Source organism: Brassica napus, chromosome C2, assembly GCF_020379485.1.
Source record: "Brassica napus cultivar Da-Ae chromosome C2, Da-Ae, whole genome shotgun sequence".
In the NCBI taxonomy this organism is placed as follows: domain Eukaryota; kingdom Viridiplantae; phylum Streptophyta; class Magnoliopsida; order Brassicales; family Brassicaceae; genus Brassica; species Brassica napus.
Window position 1 is genome coordinate 21,533,173 of NC_063445.1, and position 25,184 is coordinate 21,558,356.

The window sequence follows — 25,184 nt, forward strand, 5'->3', positions numbered from 1 at the left end:
CGCCTGGCTTTTGTAATTGACTGAAAGTAGGACGTGTTGCGGTCACCAGCTCTTAACCACATAACTCTGCTCTTTTGTTTCCAATACATTTCTTCTTCTACATATGCTTGGTTGAGGTCTTCCATAATGACGTTTTTCTCCTGTGCAGTTGTAGCTGCCGAGCAGACTGCTCTATCTAGTTTACCCCGAAGCAACTGTATACGTTCTTCTGCATTAACACGGTTTAATCTTTTCCATGTAGAAATCTGAGATCGACATTTAATCAGACGTTGAGCAAGAGGGAGGTTCATCAGTTCTGATTGCCCGGATCCTTTCCAGCCTCTTGATATTGTCTCTTTAAACCCCTCCTTCTGACACAAACGGTTATCAAAGCGAAACAGTCTCCTTGCTGACTCTTTGATAGGGTTGCTCACGTTAGTTAGGATTAGAAAAAAAAAAAAAAAGACATTAACCCAAGATGCGTCTCTTGATCAAGAGAGCAAAAGGACGGTTGTTAGGAGACAGCTGTCACAAAACTATTGGGTAGAGGAGAGGTTTCCGTCTCATTTCTTCTTTTGTTTCTCTCTCTCTAGGTTTCTCTCCTCTCCTCTCCTCTCCTCGGCGTTCTATCTCAAGAGATGAAATTTGTTTTGTTCTTTTGTGTTGAGAGTGCATCGGAGAGCAGCACCGATGGAGAATGAGTAGAAGGTGAATAGTGTTTCTATCGAGATGGATCGCGACGCGGTGGAGGCGGCGGCTGAATCTCAGAGCCTTTGAGACGTAAGAGATAGAGTTTCTGGTTTATTGTTTGTTCTAATCGATTTACCAAATCGAAAAGTCATATCTTTTGATTTTGATGCTGATGTTGGGATCTTTAACTACTTATTCATAAGCATTTACCAAATCGAAAAGTCATATCTTTTAAACTGTTTTGAGCAATTGGAGTTTGTGTTCAGTGGTTGCAATGCTTTGGCTCAGGCTTATCAATCTGTATGAGGACACCTGATTGTTGGGTTGTAATGGTTTAGTTTTATTGACAAGTTTTCATCTTGAGTTTCACCGGCAGGATGATTAATACTCATCAATATCGTTTTTGTTTTGTAAAACTGTTTCTGCGAGATGAATGTGGTGGCTGGACGAATGAGAAACACAACTTTGGGAACAAACGAGCTCATTTTGTGTTCTGTAGTAAAGTCTCTGTTTTTGTTAAATATGTCGGGTAGAGAACACAAAGCTTTGTCTTTTTGAGTTTTTTTTTTTTGGGATGACTAAATCCTCTGTTCGAGAAGTCTTTTGTATTGACAGGTTCTTGCTCCTTTGTTTTGTAGCTTTTAAAACAATGGGAACAAGCGAAGAAAAACCAGCATCCTCAACACAGGTTGATTATTCTCCTCTCCTTCTCCGTTCGTTTTATATTTGAATCTACATGTGTGTTTGACTTTTCATGTATCTTTTTTTTTTATTAAGTAACACTGACTTTTCATGTATCTACTACCACTTGTTTTGCAGGACATTCCCCCCCACACCGTATCCAGACTGGTCAAACTCTATGCAGGTTAACTTTTAGTGTAGTAGTGTCTTCTTTCTGGACAAACACATAATCGTATTATCTTTTCTCTTAAGGCTTATTATGGAGGAGGAGGTACTCCGAATCCGTTTTTCCCATCAAAGGATCAGGCTATCTTTGTGGGTGTCAAGCTTGCGATTATACAAAGGTGAGTCAACACAAAAAGGCTCTCTTGTTGACTGATTAATGATTTTGGTTTTAACTCTCTTTAATCATCATTGAAGGTGCTTAATGCGTATGCATTTTAGAGACACGATGTATGTAAAACAAAGCATCCAAACAATCATATCTTAAATTTTTTTTCTAAGAACCCTTAGTTAAAAAACTTGCATTGGAGCACTAAAATTCAGTGTTTCTTAACAAAAGTTCTTAACATAATTTTAATCCTTAAATGTTCACTGAGAACCCATTTAGGGGTTGTCCCAATAAACATGCTCTAAGTATATAGATGCAGGTACCATAAATGAGATACAATCTCAGTGCAAACAATTATCACATTCGCATTATCTTCGGTCAACGGGTCTACTGGACTATTATTTGATTTTGAACCATTTGACTACTATTAATACTTTCTTGTACGTTTATCATTGTCTTCATATGCTCGCTTGATTAATTTGTGTGTGTTAGGATCGTAATGTCAACCTATATTCAAATCCACGTATATTTACGTGTTATTTACACTATTTTCAATGTATTTTGCTATTTTCACATTTAAAATACAGAAACTCTATAATAGAGATGATATATGTTTCAATATTTTTTTTTGAAATAGCAATGCTCTAATATATTCTTTTAAAATATTAATCTCCAAATATAAAATAAAAAATAAAGATCGAATAGCAGAATTCATCATATATATATATATATATATACACATATATATGTTGAGCAAGAGGATATACAGCTGATTATGAGTTTGGCCATAAGCCCAACACATCGCAGAGATTCTTTCTGCTGGAGCTACACTAAAAACGGCCAATACACGGTTAAGTCTGGGTATTGGGTTGCTACAAATATATTGGATGCGGAGGAGGAAGCTGAAGTCACACAACCTAGCATCACTGAACTTCAAGCCTTTGCTTGGAAAGTGAACGCACCTCAGAAAATTCGCCATCTTATATGGCAATTAATTTCGGGACATGTAGCAGTAACAAGGAACTTAATACGTCGTAATCTGCGGTGTGATGATTACTGCCCAAGATGTGGAGAGCCAGAGGAAAATGTAACCCATGCGATCTTTGAATGTCCCCTAGCGTTACAAGCATGAGAACTATCATCTACGCCGTCAAACCCCCAAACTTTCCCCATATCGAGTATGTACGCCAATATGGACTACCTTTTCTGGAGGAAAAATACAATTAGAAGGCCAGAAGATGATAGAGACCCTTATCCCTGGATAATCTGGTACATATGGAAGGCGAGGAATGATAAGCTATTCAGGGGGATTGACAGGGACCCTCTGGAACTGGTCAGGTATGCAGAGAGTGAATGTCAGGCTTGGTGCCTAATCCTCTTCAGGCACCAAACACTGAAGTGGTACAAGCCTTAAGCTTGAATAATATGTGCATGGTGGATGGCTCTTGGACATCCACAGATCTATTCAGTGGAATTGGTTGGGTATGGAAGGATAACACGGGAAAGATCCAACTTATGGGAACACGGAATTTAAGGAGGCGGGAGACAACACTACACTCGGAATTGGAAGCATTGAAATGGGCATTGGAAAACAAGCTTCAACATTCAAACTGCCAACACTTTGGTACAGATTGCAAGGACCTGATAGCTATGATAAAGGAACCCCAAGCCTGACCAAAGTTTTCAACGGAGCTGGAAGCCATTCAAATCATCCTCATGTGTTATTCGGACTTCAAGATCACCTACGTACCAAGAACACATAATGAAATTGCTGATTCTTTAGCTAGGAATGCTCGATCTTTTCATAGATCTCTATGTTTTATTGGTTGTTCTATTCCGGTCTGGCTACCCAGACCACCTCATGTTTGAGTAATAGAATAGCCGTTTGTTGACAAAAAATATATATATATATATATATTTATATCATTAATTATTAAACCTTTTTTTTTAATTATTAAATTTTCAAAGACTGAAATCGAAATGCTCAACCGCACATACAAGTACTGATAGGATTTTTAAACGAGGGGTACTCTCCTCTATTCCTCAGACAAGAGATGTTCGTCGATCTCTTTGGAGACTTCAACACAGAACTGGAGGAGAGTCTCGGGATGAGCAACCTCCTCGCTAATCTTCTCGTACTCAAGGTGCCAGTGCACAATACTCCCCGGCCCTCCATGCTTAGGGGTCACCTGGATCGTGAGCAAGAAGCTTTTGTACTCTTTCATCAGATCACCTTCTATAACCCTGAACGTGATCAAGTTCTTCTCCGGCTCCACTGCCTCGATCCTCTCCTTTGCCACCTTGGCCTCCCCGTCTGCACCAATTATTTAATACTTTTCATTTGTTTGACTTTGAGAATACCTTGAATGTTAGTTCAAAATCTTATTATATGTACATGTATTCAAGTGATAGTATTATTAAGTATATATATACATATATTGGTCATCGCCTCGTGGGTATATGAGATCCACATATAGCGGTAATATTACTAAAAAAGGGATTTCTTAAATTCCTCCTATTATTATAAAGTAAGTGATAGTAGTTTAATGGGAGTTCAAAATCAATTTACGCTAGACAGAACGCTTTATATATTGCACTACATGATATAGACAGTGGCATACCGCATACGTGGTAAATTAGACTTAAGAAATTGCGGTTTAATAAGAATCCAATGATAATAAGAAAAAAAGTGTATGAAGTTGACTTGCCATGAATGTAGTTCCAGTAGACGATAGAGCCGACTTTGCCCCAGTCCCCTTCATGCAGGTCACAACCTTGAATGTTACCTGGAGATGCTTTGGAGACGTGATGCGGTCTTCCTGCAAACATGTGATGAAACTTTCCAGCCGAAGCTTTGATCTCCACTTCTGTCTCAAGCTTTCCGACTAAACTAGACGCCTCAGTTGGTGCCGCCTCAGCCATTCTTTCTACCTCTGATAATTAATGCTTATCTCGAGAAAATAGGGGTTTGAGAGAGGAGTGAGTTCCCCTGTGACCTCTTTAGCCCTATTTGTAGAGAAAATGGTTGAGTATCTGTTGAAGATGACAGCGTTTGATCATTAAACTAATCTCATTATTTGTTGTATTCCATGTGAACCTCATCCCCGTTATTATGATTTAGTAGATTATTTTGTTTTATTTATACAGTCATCTATTCATCAATCACACGATGGCCGTCGCTTATTTCGTTTTCGCAGTTGTTAAAAGTCTCTGCTCAGATATTTATGCATAAATATATAGTTATTAACATAATTATTGGCAGCAGGTTGCTTTGTTAAATAATTTCGAATGATCCGTAAGAGATCACGGCCATTGTTAATCAATGAAGACACCTTAGTTTCAAAATAGAAAAATAAATAAATTAAAATTATTTCAGATTTTGACATAATAAAAGGCCATACTAGGATTTCTCTGTCGTTAATTAAGTATTTTCTTCATAACGTTTTGCTAGAAAATACCCTCAGAAACAATTTGTTTGAAAAACAACATAAACTGGCCATAAGAAAATATTTATCGATTTTTCAAGAATAAAAATATTTATCTACTTCAAAACCTGTATTTCACACATTTTCTACAAAAAACATATATTGTTATGAACCAGATCGTGGATAGCTCATAATCAAGAGATTATACCATTAGCAACCCAAGAAAGAGAGAGTTGACCACCTTTTTCTTTTCCTTATGTCTTTATGTTTTCCTTTTTCCTAGTTGGATTATGATTTGTACTATTTCCATTTATCTATGACGGTGTAATCTCCTATATAAGGAACTTTTATGTTATGAATAAAGATAGACTTTTCCATTATTTTTATAACACGTTATCAACACGAAACTTTAAATCCCTAAGCTAATACCCAAATCGAAAAACCCTAAAAACCCTAACCCTAGCCGGCGATCCGACGAACCCGAAACCCCGATCGCGTCTCTTGTTCCCGCATCTGTTCCAGCTCGCATCCCCGATCAGCTTCAGCCCAAGGCGTTCCTGATCCTAGCTCAGACGTTCGGGACCCGAGAGCAGTTCCAGCATGCGACCTCTTCCTCGTTCGCGACAGCATCAGACAGCTTGCGTCCGACGATCAAGGCGTTCCCGATCAAGCAACAAAGGACGTCCGCGACCCGATAAAAGCGACTCGATCCATTCCAGCTCGCGTCCCATTCGTGTCCAGCTCGCGGCTCAACTTCTTTGGTGGTCCGATTCAACAATCATCTAAGGTTAAAAGGTTATTCAAAACCTAACAACCCATAATCGAACATGGATTGATTGATAAAGAATGAAACCCTAAAACCCTAATCTTTATGAATCAAAACCATAGAGTAATAGATCAAAAATCCTAATTGAGTAAATCGAAGCTCTAAAAGTTCGATATCCCAAACCCTAAATCATGTTCCTACATAATTAAAACCCCAAATCGGTTTTTACAAGTTAAAATCCAATAAACCCTAACCCTATATCTATAAACCCTAAATAATATAAGTATCAGAATTAATTATACTATAATTATCAAATCACGTATTAAAACCCTAATCGAATATTTTGAAATCAAAACTGTTTTTGGTTTTGATCATTGAGGTTTTAAATCTGATTGAATCTGATGCTATGTTGCTAGAATTATTTTTGACCGTTAAATTGATAGATTTATTTTCTCATCTTGCTTGGTTAATTGTTCATCTGATTTAAAATTGTTTAAACCGACCAGCCTGTTAAAACATTGATTGAATCCGATAGGTTGCTAGCTTGCTTTGCTTATATAATCTATCGATAGATTGATTGAGGTTTACTTGTTTAAAATCTGAATGATCTGATTGCATGATTCTTGAGGTTTAATATCATCTGCTAAGATTGATTGAGGTTTACTTGTTTAAAATCTGAATGATCTGATTGCATGATTCTTGAGGTTTAATATCATCTGCTAGGATTGATTGTTTTGTAATCTGATCTGTTTTAAATAGAAATCCTAAATAATCTGTATGATAGGTTATATTGATATGATTTGGATATCTTTGAGAATTGAGAATCTGTATGCTAGGTTGATAGATTCATGATAAAATCTAATGTCTTGAGGTTTAAGATTGTATGCTAAGTTCGATTAAATTGATTGATCTAATTATATGTTTTTGAGGTTTGATAAATTCGGATACTAGATAAATTATTTACACATGGTTTATGCTAAATACCAATCAGCCTTGAAATTGATTCATTAAAATTCATGCTTGAAATCTATATTCTATTATTGGTAAAATCAGCCTTGAAACTGATTCATTGAAATTCATGCTTGAAATCTATATTCTAGTATTGCTAAAATCAGCCTTGAAACTGATTGAGTGATTAATAAATCTTTTTACTAGTCTTGCTAAAACCCATTGATTGCTAAACCCTAATTGCATGATTAATTGAATCCGTTTTTGCTAGTCTTGATAAACAATAATATTATGAGCACATAGAAATAGTATTACTGAGACTTGCTAGAAATTGACTGATTGATTAAATGCCTTTAAGATTGATAGTCTCATTGTCCTCACAAGATTGAAATCCGAATTGATTGTTTTTAAGAGTAAGGCCGCATGAAAATTTTACCTAAATATTGAGTGATATATGATTTGAGATGTCGAAAATCAACCTGGATTTTGCTGCCCTAAATCTCTCTGGAGATAATTATTTACGGTGGGCATTGGATACAAAGATTATCCTAAAGTCAAAAAGACTTGGTGAATGTATCATAGAAGGCAATAATGCCAATGAGAAAGATTGATACATGACAAAGATTAATTATTAGCCATCATCTTATTAAGAGTCTCAAAGATCAGTATGACTATAGAGAATCCTTTAGACCTTTGGACAGAGTTAAAAAATCGAGATATGATCACCAAAGAACGGTGTTATTACCAAATGCCCTATTTGATTGGAAAAATCCTAGAATCCAGGATTATAAGTCTGTGGATGAGTCTATTGCTAGATGGGCAAAACAATGGATTACTGATGAGAAACAGTAAATTGATACTTCCTGGATTAACCCCATTACCTGATACCAATAAGGCCGTAGAAGAAAAAAAAAAAAAAAAGGTAACCACGTCTAGAATGATAGACCACACGGTCATGGCCGTGGAGGGTGGAATGGACGTGGCCATGGCCACTATAACACATTTGGCCGTGGGAATCACCATGGCAGAGACCGTGGGTATCAACCCAATTTGAGCCATGGTCAAGGCAGTGGCCGTGGTATATCCTTTAAACCACAAAGCTCGACCAAATCAGTGTACCATAGATGTGGAATGGGGAACCATTGGGCTAAGATATGAAGGACTCCCAAACATTTTTGTGACCTCTATCAAAGAGAGTCTGAAAGGGAAGAATCCTGAAACCCACTTGGTCTATAAAGATGGTGAAAATAATTTCGAACATGATCAAGATGATCTTATGGAATATGAGACTTATGATTGCCTAAAAGAATCAAGTTGATAATCTGATTTCGACATCAAACTTGTGTGATTGCTTTGCTTGTATGCTTTCTCTGATTTTTATCTCCTTGAATTTATTTCTATTACATTGTCTGCTTAGATTAAATGAATGAATGATTTTTCTATATGAGTACATTGAAAGAAAAACGCCAATATAAGTACTAAAGCAGGTATCGCCAGTCTGAAAGAAGACTATGGCTAGGCTAATATATTATTGCCTAAGGGTATGCATCTAAAAATCATTGATGCCTTATATTCACCCAGCTCTAAGAGCAAGAGCAGCCTATTGAGTTTTAAAGATATAAGAATGAATGGTTTCCATATTGAAACAATGTGCGAAGGAAACAAAGAGTTCCTTCAGATATATGTATAAAATCACCCAAGGCCATAATAAGTCCTAAAGACTATACATGCATTCTCTACTGACCTAGACTATGCATAGATCAGTATGATAGAGGCTAAAAGCCTGCGAAAATATACACTTTATGGCACAACCGGATTGGCCATCCTGGTCCATACATGATGCGAAAATTGATATTCAAAAGACACACATTAAAAGATAAGAAGAGTTATCCCAAAGAATCTCACATGTGTAGCATGTACACAAGGGAAACTCATTAGGCCATCACCAGTAAAACGGCTACGAGCCCCTTTTTCATAAATAAAGACTATATGTCTAGATAATACTGGTGAATACATGTCCCAAGCGTTTAAATGATTATGGTATGTCCATGGGGGTAAGTGTGGACAATTTTGTGATACATGTCCATACCAAGAACGGATTGGCCGAAATCTTTTAAAACGCAAATAGCTGATTGATATACCATAACTTATGAGGTCAAAACTCCCATTCACAGCTTAGGCCACACGAAATTTACATGCACCTAAGTTAATACGCATCAGGCTATTTTGTGAGCATAGATATCCCCTATCACAATTATTAACGGGTCAAGAGCCAGACATACCCCATCATAAGACATTTGGATGTGTTGTCTATGTACTAATTGCTCCACCACAGAGAACTAAGATGGGACCTCAAAAGGAGGATGGGGATATATGTTGGATATGATTCTCCCACAATAATAAAGTACTTTGAGCCAACTATGAGTGATTATATTTGAGGCCAGGTACACGGATTATTTTAAGACTAGGAGGAAAAATAAATAATAAAGCTGGTAAAATAATGGTAAAAGAAATAGAATGAAATCAACCATCAATGTCTTGGCAAGATCCTCGGACTAAAGAATGTAAAATAGATGTCCAAAGATTATACATTTACAAAGCTAGCTAATCAAATGTCAGACACATTTGCTGGCCCGAAAAAGAATGACTAAGTCATATATAAACCAGCTTGTAAAGCACCAACGAAATTGATGTCCAAGAAGAGACACAGTCAAGTTGCTACAGAGTCTAGACAACGTATGAAACGTGGTAGACCAAATAGGTTCCAAAAGATAAGAATCCTCGGAAACAAAAGAAAGGTGCAGAGAATGATAATCAAATTCAAATCCGAGGTTACTAAGGAAACCATCCCAGACATGGAGATAAGGCCGGCCGGCTCTAAGGTACAGGTACCAAAAAATGTAGCTTAGGACGCCAAGCTGCAAAGTATTAAAGGTCCTGATAATAATGAATCTCAATCGATTATATCATCTGGAACATAATGGAACCAATAAGGAATGTCGACATAAGATGATTTATTTGCATACAAGGTAGCACTTGAATTTATGAATATAAGCGAGGATCATGAACCCACGTCAATATAAGAGTGTGCACTCGTAGAACAGATTAGATTGAATGGAAACGTGGGGTTAAATAGTTTAAAGAAGAAATGCGTATTTGGCCATATGATTAAGACCCCATATGATGTTAAAACCAGTGGATATAAATGGGTCTTCTGAGGAATAGAAATCGTGAGATATAAAGTTGATGTTGCACAAGGATTCTCACAAAGACCAGTAATAGATTATGAGGAGACATACTCCTATGTGGTGGATGCAACTACTTTTAGATTTCTCATAAGTCTGGCTATATAAGAGAAAAAATTAGACTTGCAGCAAATTGATGTAGTGACTGCATATTTATATGGTCCACTGGATAATGAAAGTACTAGAGGGTATTGAGCTGAAAGAACAGCAAGTTCTCGAGAACAATATTGATAATCATCAAAGTATATGATCTGAATATCCTAGGAACCTCTGCATACAATTTTCCAAACAGTTGAATATCTCAAGAAAGAGTTTGAGATGAAAGATCTTGGAAAACCAAGTTTTGTTTGGGATTACAGCTTGAGTACATTAACAATGAAATCCTTGTGCATCAAATAGTATATACAGAAAAGGGTACTCAAGATATTTAATATGAATTAGCAGTCTCACCCATTATCTAGTACATGGGCGTGAGATCACTTGTTTTGGACACTGATCCATTCAGTCCAAGGGTGGACAATAAAGAAGTCCATTTAGTCCTGAGATGGACGATGCATAAGTCTTGTTTTAGATACTGATCTGTTTGGTTCATAAAAAGGACGATGAAAAAGCCTTTGATTTTAGTTTATTTTATACTAACCAGCTCAAATATGGGTTATTTGGTTTTGTTGATTTGTTTTTCAGACATGTTATGTTTTACACATGGTGGTACACGCATATCACAGCAACATCATCCAAGATTTCGTGTGTGTGTATTTGAGGTCGATGACTCAATATGTTCGATCAGATTGTGGCATGGCCGATGGTAAAGAAGAACCAACTATCATGTTCGAGGACGAAGCATATTCTGACCAAAATCTTCATCACCCACGGATTGCAGAAAATTGGAGAGGTACAAGTGACCTTCAGTAATGTCCAAATCAGGGGAAGTAATGTGTGTTGTACTTTTTTTCCTTCACCATGGTTTTGTCCCAATTGGGTTTTCCTGGTAAGGTTTTAATGAGGCAACATTAAAACACATTACAAGCTCTAAATGGTTATGGCATACAAAGGGGAGTGTTATGAACCAGATTGTAGATGACTCATAACCAAGAGATTATACCATCAGCGGCCCAAGAAAGAGAGAGAGTTGGCCAACTTTTCTTTTTCCGTATATCTTTATGTTTTCCTTTTTCCTAGTTGGATTATGATTTGTACTATTTCCATTTATCTACGACGATGTAATCTCCTATATAATGAACCTCTATGTTATGAATAAAGATAGACTTTTCCTTTACTTTTATAACGTATATTTCACATTTCAGAAAACGTGAGATTCCAAAAACACTGCTAACCAATTTGGATTAGAAAAAAAAACAGATTTTTCAAAGAAAGCAAGGAAACAAAAGAGTGTCACGCAGACAATAATTTTCTAATGCTAATTGATTGATCTTTTTCTAGTTCTTAGCTATTTGTTAGCATATAAATCAAGAAACAAAAAGTAATTATAACCTTATAAATAATATAAGTGAAAGATAAAGGACACGACAAGGCTAAACTGAAAGCCTTTGGTAAAACAGACGTCATATGGCTAAATTTAAGTGACGAATTTTCAAGTCAATTTTGAAAAATGCAATTTTTTCATTAGAACGGTCGAATCCTCTAAATAAAATAAACAATATAAATTAGATGAAATCAATTAAAACGCTTAACACAACTTCACACTATACTTATCTCAGACCTGCAGTTAATGTTTATAAGTTCTTGATTTTAAGCTTGAAAGATACTAATCATCGGTGGTGTTGACATGGCAAAGAAAGTGGTGACGCTGACGATCCAGAAGATCATGTAGTTCGAAGTCACGTTACTATATCACGTTTCATAAAAGCGTGGTTATGGTTGTGTCTTGAGGATGATGATGCGTGATCATGCAACCAACGTGTCATGTGTTTTTTAGTTTAAAGTTATGGATTTTAGTTTTTATTCCTAGTTTATAGTTTAGTTTTAGTGGGTGTTTGCTTAATAGCTTTCATAGGTATTGGTTATATAAGATTTGATTCTCAGTATAGTAAATGTACATAACCGATCTATTTCGGTATAGTTGTTAGAGCCAACTGTATATATTACACTTTATGTCATTTAATAAAGCTAACAGAAATTTTTTCCTTTTGGCATTTTCTCTTCGCTCTCTCTGTCACTATTGTTGAGTTCCGAAGGTCTTTCTGTTCATCTTCTATTTAACTAATATGGTATCATAGCAATACGCTTAGCTCGTACGCTCTTGATTTTGTTATCTTCTCGACGTGATTTTGTTTTCTCTCGCTTTCTTCTTCATCAACGATGGTTATCGCTAACATTAGCCGTACCAATCGCCGATCTGCTCGATCTACACGTGCTGGAAGCTCCTCAACTGTTCCTGATGCACCGATCGTTCAGTCTCCGTTATGGGATCCGGATAGCGTTCGTTCACCACTGTTTCTCCATCACGCCGATCATCCAGGATTGTCACTCGTCTCTGTTTCTCTGGATGGATCGAACTATGGTCAGTGGAGCTCTGCGATGAAGATAGCTTTGGATGCGAAGAACAAAATCGCTGTCATTGATGATTCTCTTCCTCGTCCCGAAGAAGGTAACCCTCTTTTCCACATCTGGTCTAGGTGTAATAGCATGGTCAAATCATGGATATTGAACACGGTTTCTAAACAAATCTACGGTAGCATCCTCTCCTTTAACGATGATCAGATCTGGATGGATCTCCATAATCGTTTCCATAAGACAAACTTGCCTAGAACCTTTCAGCTTGTTCAACAAATCCAGGATCTACGTCAAGGATCTATGGATTTGTCAGTTTATTATACTACTCTGAAGACTCTATGGGATAATATTGACAGTTCTGAAATCTCAGAACCTTGTGCTTGTTGTAACACCTTCCATTGTGCGGGTCAACGTCAGGCTCAAGCCAAGGTGGATCATGGTCGAACAATCAAGTTCCTTGCGGGTCTGAATGAGAAGTATTCTATTATTCTTGGTCAGATCATCATGAAGAAACCTCTTCCAGATCTTGCTGAGATAGGCAATATTTTGGATCAGGATTGTAATACCCCGCCTTAAAAAAAAAAAAAACCTAATTTCGGTTTTATGGAATTTTTCGGGGAAGCCGAAGGCTCGGGAAATTTGTATCCTCAAGATTAAGGTTAGTCTGGAGTCTATTAAACATATTTAGCTCATCAGAACGGGAGCGGAAAAATATTTGGGATTGATCGCGGGACGGAAATTCACCAGAAGGGCCGAAATCGCGCAAATCGACTGAGAAGCTCGAGGTGGCTTGATCTAAGGGATCAGGACGTGGTGTCAACCATTAAATCTGCTGAGTATCAACACAAGAAGGAGGTGTAGACGTGCATGAAGCAGTTCCATGCAGCTTGACACACAGAAGCACGAGGTGTCGCAGTACATGCGAACCGACATGTAGAGGGCCGTGTGTAGCGATGCATGAACACCAGACATGATGAAGGGCAAGTGGACGTGAAAGTGTCTTCTGGCATGGCTAGAGAGCATGCAACAGGGCATGTGGACGCCCATGTGTCGCCACACATGCGACCGGAAGCACGCAGGACGACACACATGCGATCGGGTGGCTCATTCTTATTGGCTGGTGTCTTCTATATGTACTCAGCTCCCCTGGTCGTTTTCATTCATCCAAAAGTACTTAAAGACTTGGGTTAGAGAGAGAAACAAAAGTAGAAAAAGAAAGCAGGAGATTCCGAGCTGTTACGAGAATTTTAGAGAATTTCTGAGGACCGAAATACTGCCAGGAAGTTCCGAAGACTGTCCAGAAGTGAAAGAAGGTTCTTTCCGAGTTCTGATCAGTCCAGACCAGTCCATTCAAGACATCGACGTTGGATTTTGGGATTTAGCATCACGGTACCAAGACGAAGATTTGGAGGGGAGAAAAAGGGTTTGGTCAACATCCGGAATCAAAGAGTCGAGCCACATCGCTTAATCACTGTGAGTCACGGTTATTGTTTGTTAACGTGTTTTTAATGCAGGTTCCTGACATCGGAGACGGTTTCCGAGCTAGGATAGCCAGACCGGTCTAGGTGTCAGTTTGTGGATCCGAGGCTTGAGATAATGTCTGGGCTAAATGGATAGCAAGACTAGTCTAAGCACCCGGATTATTGTGATTATGTGATTATTATATGTTGTTATAGTGTGTACCTCGTGTTGGTACTGTTGTGTGAGAACCTCGTGGTGGTTCTAGTACTAGTTTGCAGGTCATTGCTTCCTCAAATGGTACCACTAAGCCGGTTGTGGTCCGGAAAGTGGTGGGCTCGGTTGAACTTGGCTTGATCACCAAGGCCGAGTGTCACACGTGGATGTGACAGCCCCCGGTGAGTCCGATAGAGGACCGGGGCACGGCGATTCCGATTGAGGACCGTGACCGGGCGATTCCCAAGCGTCTACATTTGTGTGGTGTAATAGTGAAGGGATTGCCAGCGTCCCTTATGTGGAGGAAGAATGATTCTGTTGGGCCCTAAGAGTATATATATATATGTTGTTTGATTGATGCGACACTCATAAAGAGTGTTTTGATTTAATATGGTTTAATGGTTTATTGCTTAAATCGGTCTTGCTTTATGATCTTGAATGTTGCTTGTTGAACTACCCGTCTTTCTTGTGTTTGGGGTTAGGTTTAGAATGACGGGTAGTTGTATATGCTAGATAGGGAACCCTGGCTCACTGAGTGAAACTAGTTCACCCACTCCTCACATCCTTTTGCAGGTGACCAGTAGAAAGGACCATAGCGCTCGCGGAACTGTAGGAGCTGGTGTAGATTGGACATCTTTTGCTAAAGACTCGTTTTCAAGATATATAAATGTGTGTTTTACTTTCGACTGCGTCCATAGACCATATGTATAATATTTTGGGCTAGTGAACTTCATGTTATATATATATGGAATAAAGTATGTTTTATATTCGTGACGTGTTGAATCTGATATTAGGTTAGTCCAACCTAACACAACTCTATGATTTGGTACAGGTTGCAAAGCCTTAGGCTGAAGATTAGAGGAAACGAGTTTGAATGGATATTCTGGGTTACAGAATTATGTTTGTGACTTGGAAAGTCTATTCTCAACCCGTCGTAACACTTTCGGACTTGGCAGAGGAAGGTCGTTCGGGCATGTTCTTGTTTGGATGTTGCCCGGCTGACTGACCGATGTCTAAGACGGTTCGGTGGTGTTACAAGGATGATAGTCAGCGTCTATTCAACACTCCTGTTGTTCCTGCGGCTTATCATATCAACTCAACAGCTCCAACATATCCATTAAACGGCACTCAGAGTGTTCCCTCTACTGACTATCTGCTTGCCACTCCTAATGGTATGTTGAATGCTTTTCAGAAGAAGGATAATCGTCCTACTTGTTCGCACTGTGGTTATGTTGGTCATATAATTGATCGTTGCTACAAACTACATGGCTTCCCTGTTGGTTGGAAGAAAGGTAAACCATTTCATGGAAAACCTCCACAGACTTCTCAGTCATCACCTGCAGTTACTGCTCAGGTTTCTGTTGCAGAGAAAGCCTCCTCTGGTGGCTTAGACGGTCTCGTTGGCAATTTGTCTAAAGATCAAATCCAGAACTTCATTGCTTACTTCAGCTCTCAGCTTCAAGCTCCCTCTTCTACATCCCATTCCTCCAGTTCCTCTATGGCCTCCACCAGTCAATCATCTAATCCATCTGGTATTTCCTTTTCATCTCCCACATTCAACTTCATTGGAATCCTCACTGTATCTGAATGTGTGACAAACATGAAAACTTGGATTATTGATTCCGGTGCGACTCATCATGTGTCTCATGATAGACGTTTGTTCCATGAGCTTGACACTTCTGTCACACCTCATGTAAATCTTCCTACTAGTCATCCAGTTACCGTCAGTGGAATGGGCAGTGTGGTTATAAATGATGATATCACTCTGAGGAATGTTCTGTATATTCCAGAGTTCCGTTTGAATTTGATAAGCATCAGTTCCCTAACTACAGATCTTGGCTCCCGCATTATGTTTGATCCTGAATGTTGTCTCATACAGGATCTTACCAAGGGGTCGACGATTGGAAGAGGTAGAAGGATTGCAAATCTATACGTTTTGGATGGATCTCCAGCATTGCTTGAAGACATTGTTGCTCCTTCTGTTATTGCAAATACTGTCCTTGATGCATCTGTTTGGCACAAGCGACTCGGTCATACTTCTTTTACTCGTTTAGACTCTATCAGTGATGTACTTGGGATTTCAAAACATAAGAATAAAGGTCTCATACATTTTGATATTTGCCAGAGAGCTAAACAGAAGAAATTACCTTTTCCAACTCGTCAAAATATGTGTTCTACTCCCTTTGAACTTCTACATATTGATGTCTGGGGTCCCTTCTCTGAACCCACACAAGATGGTCACCGCTACTTCCTCACAATTGTCGATGACTATTCACGTGTGACCTGGATATATCTTCTTAAGCTCAAAAGTGATGTACTTAAGGTCTTCCCAAATTTTCTTTCTATGATCGAGACTCAGTTTAATGCTCAAGTAAAGTCTGTTCGCTCAGATAATGCACCAGAGCTGCGATTTGATGAGTTATATAAACAGAAAGGGATCATCTCTTACCATTCTTGCCCGGAGACTCCTGAACAGAACTCTGTGGTTGAGTGCAAACATCAACACATCTTGAATGTTGCTCGATCTCTTCTATTTCAGTCCAATGTTCCTTTGTCTTTCTGGGGGGATTGTGTTCTTACTGCTGTGTTTCTTATCAACAGAACACCTACACCTCTTTTGGATAACAAGACACCGTTTGAGAAGCTTACTAATAAAGCTCCTGAGTATCAGCATTTGAAGACGTTTGGATGTTTATGTTATGCTAGTACTTCTCCTAAGCAGAGGAACAAATTTGAAACTCGTGCTCGTGCCTGCGTATTTCTTGGTTATCCAGCAGGATATAAAGGATACAAGTTGATGGATCTTCAAAGTCACTCTGTGTTCATCTCACGCAATGTGATGTTTTATGAAGATTTATTTCCTTTTCTCCAAGAGTCTCTCTCGGATGATGTTCAGCATTTCTTTCCTCATGTTGGTCTTACTGAACCAGTAGTTCCTGATCCTCCCCTTTCTCCTGAAGCTCAGGCCATGCCTTCATCATCCTCACGACGGGTTTCTAAAACACCCAGTCACCTCCAGGATTATCATCTTTATTCTGTTAACTCCTCTACAGCTCACCCCATTTCCAACGTGTTATCCTATTCTGCTCTCTCTGATCCTTACATGATCTTCATTAATGCAGTCAACACTACTCCTGAACCATCTACTTATGCTCAGGCGTGTCAGTTTAAGGAATGGTGTGATGCAATGGGTATTGAGATAACTGCCCTTGAAGACAATGATACATGGTTGATATGTTCTTTACCAAAGGGAAAACGAGCAGTAGGATGCAAGTGGGTTTATAAAGTTAAGCTGAATGCGGATGGTACATTGGAGAGATTCAAAGCTAGACTTGTAGCTAAGGGCTACACGCAACAGGAAGGTTTAGATTATGTTGAGACTTTCTCACCGGTGGCTAAACTCGCTACTGTCAAGCTATTGATTGCTGTTGCAGCAGCCAAAGGATGGCCACTCTCTCAACTTGATATCTCTAATGCGTTCTTGAATGGGGATTTAGAAGAAGAGATTTATATGACTCTTCCTCCCCGATATTCTCCAAGACAGAGGGAATCTTTTCCTCCTAATGCTGTCTGCAAACTCAAGAAGTCTTTGTACGGACTAAAACAGGCATCTCGCCAGTGGTTTTTAAAATTCACTGCAGCCTTACATCAGTTGGGTTTTACAACTTCTTCGGGTGATCATACCTTATTTACTAAGAATTCTGGTAATGTTTACATGGCAGTGCTAGTATACGTTGATGATATTATCATTGCTAGCAGTTGTGATAAAGCCACTGATCTCCTCAAACAAGCCTTACAGTGTTCTTTCAAGCTCCGTGATCTCGGCACTCTCCGATACTTTCTTGGTCTTGAAATAGCGCGATCTGCGGCTGGCATCACTCTATGTCAACGAAAGTACACTCTCGACTTATTGACAGAGACTGGTCTCCTTGGTTGTAAGCCATCATCCATTCCAATGGATCCTAGCTTCAAGCTCACTCTAGAAGATGGTGATTTACTTCTTAATGCTGAGTTATATCGTCGTCTTGTGGGAAAGCTACTCTATCTCACATTTACAAGGCCTGATATCACTTACGCCGTTCATAAGCTTTGACAATTCACTGCTGTTCCTTGTGCACCGCATCTCCAGGCCGCTTACAAATTTCTTCATTATCTTAAGGGCACTGTTGGTTAGGGTTTGTTTTACTCTGCCATGTATGATATGAAGCTTTCCGCATTCGCTGATGCGGACTGGGGATCTTGTTCTGATACAAGGAGAAGTGTTTCAGGTTTCTGTATGTTCGTTGGTACTTCTCTCATTGCTTGGAAGTCAAATAAGCAAGATACAGTCTCTAACTCTTCAGCGGAATCAGAATACCGCGCCGTGGCTGACGCTGTTCGTGAAATTATGTCATTCCGGTTCCTCCTTGAAGATCTTTGGGTTGATGTTTCTGATGCTACACCTCTGTATTGTGACAACACTGCGGCTATTCATATCGCCAACAATTCAGTGTTTCACGAGCGGACGAAACATATTGAACGTGATTGTCACATTGTGCGTGAAAAGGTCAAGAAAGGCTTCATCAAAACGCTCCATGTTCGTTCTGGGAATCAACTTGCGGATATTTTCACCAAACCTCTTTATCCTAATCCATTTCGACATATCTTAGGCAAGATGGAGTTCATTAACATATATGCTCCATCTCGAGGGGGAATATTGGTTATATAAGATTTGATTCTCGGTATAGTAAATGTACATAACCGGTCTGTTTCGGTATAGTTGTTAGAGCCAACTGTATATATTACACTTTATGTCATTTAATAAAGCTAACAGAAATTTTCCCCTTTTGGCATTTTCCTCTTCGCTCTCTCTGTCACTATTGTTAAGCTCCGAAGGTTTTTCTGTTCATCTTCTATTTAACTACTAATAGGTTTTGTTTAATATATGAATTATAGTTTGGTTGTGATGAGTGCAGGAATGACGAGAGATTTAATGGTGTTTAAAGGTAGTGGGTCTCACATGGGTTATCTTTTATCAAAGATTTTTTATAGTTTAGAATTTCTTAAGATGTTTTGGTATTCGATAGTTTGGAATATTGTGGTTATAATTTAACCATTGCAGGGGAATTTTACTGGAACGCTAAGTTTTTAGATTAAGCTGTCTAGATTGAGTTATGGATCTCGAAGATTATTTTTTGGAGCTGCAGTTGCGCCGATTATACCCATTGTGAAGGCCGAAGAATAGCTGAAGTATTCATCCCACCTTGTCTAAGTCGAAGTTTTTATTCGGAAGAACCTACTGATTTATATCCTCGACATAGTATCCACGACATACATGGTCTACTTTGTGATTGCAGATTTGTGTGTTGCATTCCCATGTTTATCATGCGGGGAGTATTAGAGATATATTAGAGAGCAAGATTTGTATTTTGCGAACCAACTGTTATGGGTCGTTGAAGTCCGATTATGAAATGAAACCCATGAAATATATGAAACCCAAATGGAAGAATATTATATAAATCTTATTGAGATAAGGATTAGATAATTTAGATATATATCATACGATTTGGATAAGTTCTATTACTAGTTGAAATATGTCTAAGTCTTGTGTATTAAGACACAACACAACACAATATACTTCTCTCTTGTAGGTTATTAAGACACAACACAATAATTTATCATATTCTATTATACTTTACAATATTTAATAGTTTTTATATATATATATATATATATTTAATGGTTTCTTTGTTGTACTCATATACAAGACTCTCATGTGGAGAATTGATTCACCAAGAATCTCCACTCAAAATTAGGCCTTATCATTGGATAATTATATTTCTCAATTGTGATGGAGCTTGCTTGCTTCTTATATTACTAGCTACAACAGAAGAGGTCTCACCATTATTAGCTTATATAAGTTTAGCATTGGCATTATCCAGAATGATGCTCCTACAAAGTTTGGGCCTCGTATAAAGTTCAGGCGTATGTTGGAATCTAATCTATTAATTTAACGTACTAATTTTATCTAATGTTGAAAGTTGTCATTTAAATTTTGAACCTTTTAAAAGTCGTTACTACGCTGCTTAAATTTTGGACCTATCACTACTTAAATAATACAACTGGTCTACTTAACTAAACCAACATTGCCTAATAAAATAAACCGATATCATCTCCCGAAACTAGACTAAAACTAAACCTTCAGTTATTAGAAGAACAATACACAACTCTTCTTATAACATGTCTTAACCACTGACTTTAATGGGACATCAAATTAATATAGATGACGTCTTTGCTTCTCTTCGAATCACTAAGTGCAACATAACAAAATATAATTAATTCATATTTTGTCCATCTTTCATCATACTAAATTATCATATATTATAAAAATATAAATTATACATATATATGACGTTACATAGAATACATATTTGACAATCATATACCACAATAATTTTATAATAAGTTTCATAATGGCAGTTTTATATATTTAGTCATTTATAACATAGACCAAAACATTTATATGATTGTCCAATACCATTATATTTTTTCATGATAATATAATGATATAATTTTAATAATTTAACATTATATAATAAATTATAATTTAAAAAAATTTTGAATGAAGATACTATATTTATTGTTACACAGAATATTATCTATACCACAATTTTGGTAAATGGAATATACCTATATTAAAATTAAAATACTAACTAAATCTGTTTATATCTTCTTTAATAATTCATTTAAAATCTATACTATTAAAAGAAAATTATTTTAAAATTTATTATAAAAAGTTGTTAGACCTATCTAAAAATAAATGAATCTATCGTATTAATTTAGAGTCATTTTTGAAATTTATTGTGACATTTTTTGGACCTATTGAACATGTTGTAACTTAACTAAACAAAAATACCAAATAACTAATGACAAATCAAACCCAAATTCATAACTCATTGACAGTTCATATATATCTTGAACCGAAAACCAAAACTACAACCGAACTGGTAGCGAACCGAAAACCGAACACCCATACCTAAATATATTAGTGAACAAACAAATATTTTTATAAACTTATCAGCAAAATATAATGAAATTGATGTTCAAAAAAAAGTAAATAAATATGTTTCGTACAATGGATCGGCTAGACTCCATCATGCATTTTTAACGTCGAGCGTTTTCCTAACACTCATTTTTCGACATTTTTTTGGAAAGAAGAAAAAGTAGACCCGCAAAATGACGGAACAAATCAGTTGCGATCTAGAGGGAAACAAGCACGTATGGTTTTTCCTCTCACTTATAAACAGATCATCATGTCTCCTCAAAATATATCAAAACTAGGTTTCAATTTCTTTACACCGCCTTATCGGTATTAGGGCCGGGTGGTCCTTGATCTGGATGAACTAAGGGTGCAATGAAACCTATTCCACACATTAAACCACTAGCCCAATACACCGTTGGTTATGTTTCAATTACTTTTTGTATATCTTTCAAATTATTTTAAAACAGATCTTAGTGTTAAATACTTATGAATTAGAATTTTAGATTCTAGGGGTGGAGTTTAGGGATTGAAATTTTGGCTCCTTGAAATTTAAGTTTTATGATTTAGATTTCCGGGTATAGGATGAAAAATTAGGGGGTAACAAAATTTATTTTATTTTTAAATAGTTTTTTTTTAATGTTTTGAAAATATTTATTTATATTAAATTTGTTATATGTTAAAGATAGTTTAGCTATTTTTACATTTGAGTGAAAGATATTTTGTTATATTTTTCTATCCTACGCTATGTTGTGATCAAAACTATTTTGTGGTATTTGAGAAAATTGACTTTTTATATAATATTTGGATAACACATATGTTGATTTAAAGAATAATCTTTTATTATAAAAGGAATTAAATCCATAACACAAAGTAACCAAACCCTTTATATTATAACCAGGTCACCACTTATGTGGTTAAAAGTTATTTTACATAGATTTCATCATATATGGTTCATTTGTATTCCTCTCGATGGAATTTCTTGTTATCTCGTTGCACAAGGGTTTTAGCAAGGTTTAATTATCCCGCCCCCTGACCTCTCCCCCCACCCAAACTCAAAGGTTTTAGGAAAGAAAAACAATTAAGTTGAAGAAAGGTGGAAATAATAAGATAAAATATTAATATATTAAAAAAAAAAAAAAAAAAAAATTACTATATTATAACCAAAGTGGAGGGTAGGGTAATAGCATACATAAACTTTAAGTAGCCTTGTAGCTACACTCCTACTACACATCGTTTCATATTAAGAACTTCAAACATAACTGACGACTGTTGTAATATGCATACGTACACGCATGTCACACCAACATATATCTCTTATTCTCTTAGACAAACTCAGGCACCGCTCATTATTTATTTCAAATACGTAATGAAGCAAACATCCTTAAGACGAGAGCAAACACACACACACATACGAGGAGGGGTCCTCTATTCTTCGGTCAAGAGATGTTCGTCGATCCCTTGAGACATTTCAGTAAGGAGCTGGACAAGAGTCTCAGGGTGAGCCACCTCCTCACTAATTTTCTCATACTCAATAAGCCAGTGCACAATACTTCCGGACCCGTCATGCTTAGGGGTCGCCTGGATCGTCAACACAAAGTTCTTGTACTCTTTCACGAGATCACCTTCTATAACCCTCATCTTGAACAGGTTCTTCTCCCGATCCACAGCTTCTATTATGTCCTTCGCCACCTTTGGCTCTCCATCTGTACCAATTAGTTCAAAATTTGATTTATATACACAGATTTATTTTTCAGAATCAACATGAATGTAGTTTAAAAACATATCATAAGCATGTATATTATATGCAAATGATGGTATTACAGTGGTCATCCCCTGGTGGATATTAAGATTAATTTCTGCTCTGAAAATTAGTTTTATTTTTCTTTCTTTTTGAAAATTAGTTTTCTTGTTTGAAATTCTCTCATTATTGAAAAATGTAATCAGTGGTAGTATAGTTTGGTGACCGTCTAATATCACTTTAGTGATCGTTGCATATCTCATTAAAAATGAGTCTTAATTAGTTTCAGTTTTGAAGCAATAAAATGTTTTTATCAAATAGTGCATAAATTTAACTTGCCATGAACGTAGTTCCAGACGATGATAGAGCCAACTTTTCCCCATTCGCCGTCGTGCAGATCACATCCCTTAATGTGGCCTGGAGTTGCTTTCGGGATATGGTGTGGTCTCTCTGCGAACATGTGATGGAACTTCTCAGCGGAAGCTTTGATCTCCACTTCTATCTCAAGCTTCCCCAGCAAACTAGACGGCTCTGCCATGGTTTTTTCTTATCTTGGGAAAATAGATGGTTAGGATTTTAGGAGAGTGAGTTATCTTGTGAGTTTTAGCTTGTCTACTTATAGAGGAATAAACAGTGTTCATGAATGTATAGCGCCTAGCCGTATAGGCGGATGCCTAAACGGGGTATATACGGATATATATTTTTACACAAAATATAAGTATAAGATTAATATATATATATATATATATATATTACTTTTGAAAAAACTGAACATAAATATATTTTAAACCCACTTTTATGTATAAGTATATAGTTTAACATATATAAATAGCTTTAAATTATAAAAACTAAAACCATTTTAAATATATAAAGATGATAAATTTAAAATGATTTTCGACAAATTATACTAATATCTGCAGTCATATAAATACATAAAATAAGTAAAGGCAATATAAATAATAACATTAATAAAATATAATAATAATATTAATAGTTTACTTTTTTGAATATTAATGCTTAAAATCCGTCTAGGTGTCCGCGTAGACCGCATAATATCCGCCTAAACACTATTATTCGTCCGAATTATATAAATCTACATAAAACACTATATAACATAAAAACAGTATGGAGTTGGCTAACGTATAGCGCCTAAACGCGGGCGTCTAGACCGTATTTTAGAACACTGGGAATAAGTGAGCACGTGTTAGAAGAGTGGAGATCTTTTGTTCGTTTGAAAAATATCATGCATAGTTTTGTGGCCCAACGAATATGTGGTCACGGAAAAATCTTATCATAAGAGTTTGTGTAGATCAAATCCCCAATTATATGATCATCCAATATTACAACATGTTTTCGTAGTCACAGTCACTTGTTAACACTAGAATAATTTTTAGAATCCTTATAAAAATAAGTGTGTCTATATAAATATATATTATAATTTTTATTAAACTAACTATCAAATTGATTAGAAGTGTACAAAAGAATATTATTTCTTTCTTTAAATAAAAACTATGGAATTACCTAATATGATTAACATATATATGACAATTAATGACTATGAATAATACATATTTGAAAACAATTTTGTATCTTTTTTTGTTTAATTTTATATTAATAAAAGAAATTAAACAATCACATTAAACATATAATAAAAAATTACATTTTTTTCTTATATGTTAAATTTTGAATTTTTAAAACAACTATAAATTACTAAAAATGGTAAAACTCCCACATTGGAAAATTTTGTGATCAATGATTTAACTTTTTTTGTTTAAGCAAAATACAAATGATCATAAATCGTATGAATATGAATTCTCATTAATAGATATTCATATTATATATATATATATAAAAATATTAATATAATTTAAATTAAATTATACACTATATTAAAAATAAAAAATGTTAATTTCAAAATTTGCGGTGAAAAATTATTGAGATATTAATATTTTAATTTTGAAATTTGCATTGAAAAATTTCACATTAAAAGTTTTGTGATGAACAGTTTAAATTTTTGATACAACAAATATTTAAATGTTAATAAAATCATATGAGTAAAAAGTGTCAACAATAAATATTTACATTAAAATATACTACATATATCTATGTCAATATCACTAAAATTTAATTATAGAGAAATTATGCCACATATACCTAGAAAAACTCATATTT

At 36.3% G+C, this 25,184-nt stretch overlaps 3 protein-coding genes across 7 annotated transcripts; 1 reads left to right on the forward strand and 2 right to left on the reverse strand.

Moving 5' to 3' along the window:
- Nucleotides 1-524: 524 nt before the first annotated feature.
- LOC106362200 lies at nucleotides 525-4,823 on the forward strand. 5 transcript variants are annotated; one of them, XM_048748415.1, is made up of 5 exons: nucleotides 525-1,198; nucleotides 1,308-1,357; nucleotides 1,489-1,534; nucleotides 1,603-1,694; nucleotides 3,650-4,823. In XM_048748415.1, the coding sequence occupies exons 1-5, from the start codon at nucleotides 1,099-1,101 to the stop codon at nucleotides 3,686-3,688; spliced, it is 327 nt and encodes a 108-aa protein (XP_048604372.1). In that variant the 5' UTR covers nucleotides 525-1,098; the 3' UTR covers nucleotides 3,689-4,823. The 5 variants fall into 5 exon arrangements, with proteins under 5 accessions (XP_048604372.1, XP_013657498.1, XP_013657496.1 ...); XM_013802044.2 differs by having other exon boundaries at nucleotides 4,401-4,823; XM_013802042.2 differs by having other exon boundaries at nucleotides 4,434-4,823.
- LOC125582033 (MLP-like protein 34) lies at nucleotides 3,575-4,649 on the reverse strand. Its single transcript, XM_048748413.1, has 2 exons — nucleotides 4,390-4,649; nucleotides 3,575-3,995 (listed from the first exon to the last, which is right to left on the reverse strand). The coding sequence occupies exons 1-2, from the start codon at nucleotides 4,601-4,603 to the stop codon at nucleotides 3,718-3,720; spliced, it is 492 nt and encodes a 163-aa protein (XP_048604370.1). The 5' UTR covers nucleotides 4,604-4,649; the 3' UTR covers nucleotides 3,575-3,717.
- A 17,587-nt stretch (nucleotides 4,824-22,410) lies between the features above and the next one.
- LOC106362197 (MLP-like protein 31) lies at nucleotides 22,411-23,619 on the reverse strand. Its single transcript, XM_013802038.3, has 2 exons — nucleotides 23,352-23,619; nucleotides 22,411-22,977 (listed from the first exon to the last, which is right to left on the reverse strand). The coding sequence occupies exons 1-2, from the start codon at nucleotides 23,548-23,550 to the stop codon at nucleotides 22,700-22,702; spliced, it is 477 nt and encodes a 158-aa protein (XP_013657492.1). The 5' UTR covers nucleotides 23,551-23,619; the 3' UTR covers nucleotides 22,411-22,699.
- Between the last annotated feature and the right edge of the window lie 1,565 nt (nucleotides 23,620-25,184).